At 39.5% G+C, this 7576-nt stretch overlaps 1 protein-coding gene across 2 annotated transcripts; it reads left to right on the top strand.

Moving 5' to 3' along the window:
• The first annotated feature begins 6 nt into the window (after positions 1–6).
• LOC126403755 (neuroblast differentiation-associated protein AHNAK-like) lies at positions 7–5927 on the top strand. Of its 2 annotated transcripts, none has more exons than XM_050066512.1 (2): positions 7–2669; positions 3614–5927. In XM_050066512.1, the coding sequence occupies exons 1-2, from the start codon at positions 26–28 to the stop codon at positions 3898–3900; spliced, it is 2931 nt and encodes a 976-aa protein (XP_049922469.1). In that variant the 5' UTR covers positions 7–25; the 3' UTR covers positions 3901–5927. The 2 variants fall into 2 exon arrangements, with proteins under 2 accessions (XP_049922469.1, XP_049922479.1); XM_050066522.1 differs by having other exon boundaries at positions 3500–3756.
• The last annotated feature ends 1649 nt before the right edge of the window (positions 5928–7576 follow it).

The following is a 7576-nucleotide window of genomic DNA, read 5'->3' as shown; positions in this document are numbered from 1 at the left end:
AAAGATCGAAGGTCCAGATGTTGAAATGGAGGGAAGGAGTGGAGGAAAATTCAAAATGCCTCACATGAAAATGCCCAACATTGACATCTCTCTGCCCAAAGGAAAGATCGAAGGTCCAGAAGTTGAAATAGAGGGTGGCACAGGAGGAAAGTTCAAAATGCCTCACATGAAAATGCCAGATGTTGACATCTCTCTGCCCAAAGGAAAAATTGAAGGTCCAAATGTTGAAATAGAGGGAGGCACAGGAGGAAAATTCAAAATGCCTCACATGAAAATGCCAGACATCGACATCTCTCTGCCCAAAGGAAAGATTGAAAGTCCAGATGTTGACATCTCTCTATCAAAAGGAGAGATTGAAGGTCCAGAGGTGGAGCTCAAAGGAGAGGGTGGAAAATTCAAAATGCCTCAAATGAAAATGCCAGATGTTGACATCTCTCTGCCCAAAGGAAAGATTGAAGGTCCAGATGTTGACATTTCTCTGCCCAAAGGAAAGATCGGAGGTCCAGAAGCTGAAATAGAGGGAAGTAGGGGTGGAAAATTTAAAATGCCCCACATGAAAATGCCAAATGTTGACATCTCTCTGCCAAAAGGAAAGATTGAAGGTCAAGAGGTGGAGCTCAAAGGAGAAGGTGGAAAATTTACGATGCCACACCTCAGCATGCCCTCTGTTGATATTTCACTGCCCAAACCAAGGTTTGAAGGTCCAGATGTTGAAATGGAGGGAGGTACTGAGGGAAAGCTCAAAATGCCACATTGGAAAATGCCAGATTTTGACATCTCTCTGCCTAAAGGAAAACTTGAAGGCCCAGAGGTTGAAATAGAGGCAGGTTCGGGAGAGAAATACAAAATGCCTCATATTAAAATGCCACATGTTGATATATCTCTACCAGAAGGAAAATCTGGTATAATTGAAGGAGCAGAGTTTGAGATTGAGGGAAGCAAACCTAAAATACCACACATGACAATGCCCTCAATAGATATTTCACTGCCAAAAGGAAAGATTGAAGGTCCTGCAGTTGAAATTAAGGGTGAGGGAGGAAAGTTCAAGATGCCAAAAGTTGACATATCTCTTCCTAAAGGAAAACCTTTAATTGAAGGTCAAGAGGTAGAGATTAAGGGAGATCGGGGCCAGTTCAAGATGCCTAATGTGGGCATATCTATCCCTAAAGGAAAAACAACCGTTGAGGCGGGAGGGAAAATTAAAGTGCCACAAGAAGAAGCTGATGTGCATGTTGAGGGAGAGCGCAAAGGTCCCAAACTCAAGATGCCAACAACAGACATTAAAGGTCCAAAAGGAGACCTGGAGCTTGATATAGGACTTCATAGAGGAGATGGCAAGAAGAACAGGCAAAAAGTTGAGCTACCTGACTTGGATCTCAACACAGCGGGAACCAGCAGCAAAGTAAAGGGGCCTAAAGTCAAAGGAACAAAATTCAAGATTGGCATGCCAAAAAAGAAAACTGGTATAGATGTAACAGCAGAAGCAAAAATATGCAAAAACTGTGGTGATGAGGAGTTAGGTGGTCAGGACAAACACAGATGCAAGGGTAAAGAAAGATTTGAGTACAAGGTTGAAGTTGAAACCCATGACAGACATAGAGAGAACAAAGATCGTATTAACATCCCAGTGTCAGAGGTTACATTACCAAGTGTTGGTCTTAAAACCAAACAAAGCTCAGCTGAATTAGGAACAGGGGGTGAGTCTGGCCTCTCCTCATCTGGAGCAGAAATCAAAGTCCCGAAGATTCCAGACATAGAGTTTGATATTGGTACATCACAGAACGAAGATGAGGACAGAACTGAAAAAGGCAAGAAAATCAAAATTCCTAAGTTTGGTGTCCCGTTACCCTCCATCTCCTCTCCGGAGGGAAGAGTAGATATCTATGGGCCAGAAATTCAGTATGAGGGCCCTAAAATGCCCAAAGTAAAGAAAGCTGTCTTTGTCTTGGTAAATCCACCTCAAACAGATGAGGCCACTGCATGCACAGGCCTCCCGGAAGAGGAGACAACATATATGGCTGAAAAAGAGGATGTCAAAATGAAGATGCCCAAAATCAAAATGAAGCCAAGTTTTGGGAAGTCCAAAGATAAATCAGCTGCTGTAATCACAGAGAGTGAATTAGAGGGAGAACAGACAGGAGGGAAGACGAAAATGCCCAAAGTGTCATTTTCTCCTGGCAAATCAGGGTCGTTTGATGTCACTCTAAAGGGTGAAGGTTCAAGTTCAAGTCTCAATGGCGAAAAAGATGCAAGTCTTCACAAGGGCTCCAAGGATGATAAAGGGACATTCAGTGGCAAAATCAAGCTTCCAAAGGTGGAGTTAACATCTCCATATGGCAAAATGGAGGACACAGGGTTGAGTGTGAAACTGGGAAAGGATTCATCACCAGGTGAAGCAGAGGGGGACACTAAAGGGTTTAAAAAATCAGGCAAGATGGCCGCCACTGGTGTTAGTGAGGAGTTCTCAAAGGATGTGGTGTCATCTCATGCCAGAACAGATATGCTGGACAGGGACAGCTCAGAGTCCCCCGCTAGTTTTACCATGGAGTTCAGTTCTGCAAAGGTCCAGGCTTGGAGAGAGGTCGACAGCCAAAGCAGGGAGTCTGAAGAAAGAGAATCTTCCTCCTGGTTCAAGGTCCCTAAGTTCTCCCTGAAGCCACACTCCACAGGTAAGGATAATGGAAACTTCAAATTGAGATGACAAGATATTTGAAAAATTAGACAATATAACTTCATATTAATAATAACTTTATCTATATAGCACATTTAAAAACAGAGTTTACAAAGTGCTTTGACAAACAAAGCAAAGCAGAAGCAATAAACCCCAGAGGCAACATAAAATTACAAGCCAAACAGTAATGCCAAACTAAGGTAAAATTAAACAAGAGGTCAGATCCAAGAATATTTTGGAAAGAATATATGGTATCCAAGTCAAACAACTGTCAATTCCAAAACTGATATATGTATATATAGAAGGTATATATATATATGTGTGTATATATATATATATATATATATATATATATATATATGCTATATTTTTATGCGATTCATTCAGTTTTTCTTTAAAGGGTAACTCCACTGATTTTACACTTAAACACCTGCTGTCCATTTGCATTATGGGAAGACCCATATAACAGACTACAAGTCACAATATCTTAGCCTTTGCTGCATTGTTGTTGTTGTTTTCCATATGTCTTTTGCAAGTTCCCCAAACTTTAAAGTACAATATTAAACCACTGGGGTGCTCCTTTAAAAGAGACTGTGAATCATTGTACAAATTCTCTCGAATGAATAATAGTGTCCATACAAGTTTGGTATGTGTGCTTTACACTTCATACCTGTATTCAATCATTATTTCATATTATTAATGTAGACTTTATTAGAATATGCACCACATTATACATAATTTATCCTTGCTATTGCATGTGATGCGAGTTTTGTGTTTATTCCATAGATTATTAATATATAATCTCCTGTTCTGTCTCTGCTACATAAGACTAAGTTTCTTTTCCCTCTTGATTTCCTCACCTGTCCTCCTCTCCTCTTCTTCCTTTCCTCTACTTGCCTCTGCTTGTTTTTTCCTCTTCTCCTCCTCCTCCTCCTCCCTCAGGTTTCCTCCAGATAACCCCAGAAGGTTCTCCTCAGGCCCAGCGGAAGGGGGAGGTAGGAGGTGAGGTTGACGTCTCGGGGTCTTTCTGCCTCCACACCTCAGGGCTTGACCTCTCTACCCAGGAAATGTCCGAAGAGCAACAAGTCTCCTCCACCCAGGAGAGAACTGTCACCACGGTGACCAAGACCACCAGAATTACCCGACACATAGTAACCACTGAAGCGCAAACAGGTGAATCTTCGCCAACCACGACAACAACTCACCAGGTGTCTGACTTCAATTACTGAAGATGCTGTAATGATATCTTAAATGTCTTTTAACCTTTTTGTTTTTCTTTGGTGAGGTTGCAGTGTTCTTGTATGCTAAGCTTGCAACATGGCAAACCTCAATTAAGTAAAAGTCTTTATTTTATATTTTAATAGATGAGGTATGAATGTGATGCAAAAGAATGACTTTTTATCTATTAGCATCATCGTCATTATAAAAGCAACAGAGTAATATATGCTTCCCTTTTTTTTCCATTTTAAATGTGACTATTTTTGTTACTGTTATTTGAGTTTTGTTAGTTTAGTCCTAATTATTTATCAGATTTTGTTTGGTTTAAAAGTTTTCACTCTGAATGTAAACATGTCACATTACTTTATTATTTATTGTTTGTGTGTTCAAATTGCATTGGAAATGAGTCATTTAGTTGCATTAGCATCATGGATTTGACCATGATTAGTTCAAAATAATACATTTTGAACCGTTACAGTGCAGGCCAGAGTAATATTCATGTAAATACAACTATATCATAGCTTTTTTTGAAGCAGTATCCCTTTAATCCGAAATGTAGTTATTTTCATATTCACCAGAGTCAGGAGTAGAAATGATATTTTTTGACCTGTGTTTGTCTTGAAGGAAAAGTGTGAGCTTTTTGAGATTATAGGTTATTCTCATTTTCTGCCATAGTTTTATATTTTAAGCATTTAGCTGGTGCTGTTACCCAGAGATAGTCACAGTGAGTGAGCAGGATACTCTGGACTCTTTTTTTTTGCTGTGGGGATCAAATCTGTGACCCTCTGGTTACAGGTTGCTCTCAAACATTTACTGTAGCCCACCCTGCTGCTAATCTATTTTATATTTGTTTTTACTGTACACTGCCAGAAGAAGACACCGCTGTATATTCTGTGATTGGGGCTTTAGCTTCAAGACACAACTCCTGACTGAATTTTTGAAACTCAGCTGTGAAGTATGTTGAGTTTCAAAACATCAGCAGAGTGCTGGGAGGAAATTTGTGGATTGAGGGGTATTGTTGGGTGCTTACATGAAATCAGGGAGAGGAGTTTTAAAGGTAAAACATTTTCTCTTGAAACATAGCCCTCTAAAATGTTACTATCAGGCTGCTACAATGACAGACTGGCTCAGGAGTGGTGAGCCTCAATATTGTACAAAAGCCAACACGTAACAAAATATGCACTCTGAAAACCGAAGAGAGGAGCTCAAGAACAAGAGGACAAAGGCACCTTCTGATTAAAATGTCTTTGATAATCTGACATTCTTGTGTTTATTGTATGAATATTACTGATGATGTTACAAAATAATGTTAGATGCCAAAATGTCAGATTGATAAAAGCATTTTTATTAAGTGCCTTTACCCCTTATTTTTCAAAAAGTGTGTCCTCCATTTAAAGTATAAACTGCTTTGAAATGGAGGGAGAAAAGCCTCTTGCTGTATTTCAGATATTTATTTTGTTGTCTCTACATTGAGACATTTAAGTTTCATTCCCAAATGCAGAACCTATCATTTGAGAAAAAAACATTTCTGGTATTAAATGAAAACATACTTTTTAAAACTACTGATGCTATACATTACTCTTAGCCATTACGATTACCATTTCACAGATTACAATCATCTACTTTTTCAAAATAATGAGCTACTTTTCAAGTGGAAGTAAAGCATTTAAGAATGGAGACTTTTAACTAAACTTGGTTTACTTTACTTGGTTGGTAGACAGAATGACAACGTGTCATAAAATGCATGAAGGAATCCTGACAAATCTTCTCCCACACTTTTTCCATTAACAACTTTAACACTATGCCTGTTTTAAAGGAACGATATAGACAATAGATTTCTAAAAAGCCGAGAAGAGATAGTGACACGTTATGGTAACACACGCTGAGTAGCATCTATGTGTATTGAGATTTTTACCTTTCTATTTTAATCAAGTCTTCGAATTTCTTTTCGATTATAAGGGTTTCAGTGCCAAGTGTTTTTGTCAAAGCTGCAATGGAGAGAATGTTGGTTACAATGTTACATCAATAAAATAATATTCACACAAAAATCATGTAAGTGATAGTTTCCTGACCTGCACAGTTGCTGAATTAAGTGGACTTATGGGTGTTTTATGAGGGTTTTTAGAGCATGTCAACTCAAAATCTGCCAGCCTGAATCACTCAATCATTTATTTGTTGTCTACATACCCACTTATTCTTTGCGGGGACATGGGGAGCTGCAGCCTACATCAACTCACATTAGACAAAAGTCAATTTACCCACTCACACATTCAAATTCCTTCTTTAGAAAACACACAGTGCTATGGAAGTCCATTTACAACAAGGAAAAATATGTCTGATTTTAATGAAAATAAAATTACAAGTTAGTAAGTTAGAATGTTGACTTAATTGGCACAAAACAGACCTTAGTATCTTATAATTTTGATTATCTCATAATATTACTCTTGTATGTCAATATTTTGACTTATTAAGTCAAACCTTTGACTTCGGAAATGGACAACAAAAGATACTAAGTGTTAAAGGGAAATTTCGGTTTATTTCAACCTGTCTCCTATCATCCTAAATTTGTTTCAAGTGACTAGTGACATAAAAATAATAGTTAGCATGTTAGCCGTTAGCCTAGATACAGCCGGGGCGCATAGTAGCGTCAGACCTGTTAAAAGTAAGTGAACGGGCACATCTCAAGTGCAAAGTTAGTCCACTAAACAAGCTTTTTCTCCACAAAGACCGCCTCATATCGTTAGGATAAATGTCAGAGAACATATAGAAAACGACATATAAACATGTTGTCTTACCTTACCGTTGTGGTGCCATGTTTATTTACCATTTAGCTCTGCTTTCCAAAGCGTGGCCGAAATATATCTCGCCAGCTCTAGATAAAGCCCAGCTGGATACTGCTCCAGGTGGAGGTGTCTCGCCCTCGGTCACATCCAGACTTTGAAAATAAGGCTGCAACCGATCCCATTCCTTGCAACAGAGGCATTCCTCTTCTGTGGGCACTGGGGCACAGCATTCACAGGTACACCACCAATCTCCAGAGCTATGCAGCCTTGCAGCAGCCATTCCTCCTCTTTCGTCCTCTACCTGTTGCGCCTCTCTCTCTCTCCTCCTCCGTTCTTCAATTTCACGAAGCTCTTCGTCAGTGTATTCTGGCTCAAATAAATAAGGGCGGCCATCAAACTCTGCAAAATCAAATTCCTCCTCCACAAAGTCGAAGTCTGGCAAAAAGTCAGCCATTATTCTATAAATCTTTCATAAAATAAATGAATGAACTTTTCAGGCTACTGTCCGGTTCTGCCTTCCAGCTGTTGCTGCTTGTTCTCGCGAGATTTCAGGCACGGTATGAGATCGCTGCTTGTTCTCGCGATATTTCGGTCCAGGCACGGTATGAGATCGCTGCTTGTTCTCGCGATATTTCGGTCGCGCTTTGGAAAGCAGAGCTAAAGGGGTAAACAAACATGGCAGCACACCGGTAAGGTAAGACAACACGTTTACATGTCGTTTTCTATATGTTCTCTGACATTTATTCTAATGATATGAGGCGGTCTTTGTGGAGAAAAAGCTTGTTTAGTGGACTAACTGTGCACTTGAAATATGCCCGTTCACTTACGTTTTAACAGGTCTGACACTACTATGCGCCCTGGCTGTATCTAGGCTAACGGCTAACATGCTAACTATTATTTTTAT

The sequence above is a fragment of the Epinephelus moara genome, chromosome 2 (genome assembly GCF_006386435.1).
Source record: "Epinephelus moara isolate mb chromosome 2, YSFRI_EMoa_1.0, whole genome shotgun sequence".
Lineage (NCBI taxonomy): Eukaryota > Metazoa > Chordata > Actinopteri > Perciformes > Serranidae > Epinephelus > Epinephelus moara.
Note: the sequence above shows the minus strand (reverse complement) of the source record. Positions and strands in the feature narration are given on the sequence as shown.

Excerpts from the sequence above, each read along its gene's own strand:
- LOC126403755 (XM_050066512.1), top strand. The coding sequence starts at position 26 with ATGGAGGGAAGGAGTGGAGGAAAATTCAAAATGCCTCACATGAAAATG. Across the intron at positions 2,670-3,613 it reads CCTGAAGCCACACTCCACAG|GTTTCCTCCAGATAACCCCA; the intron begins GTAAGGATAATG and ends CTCCTCCCTCAG.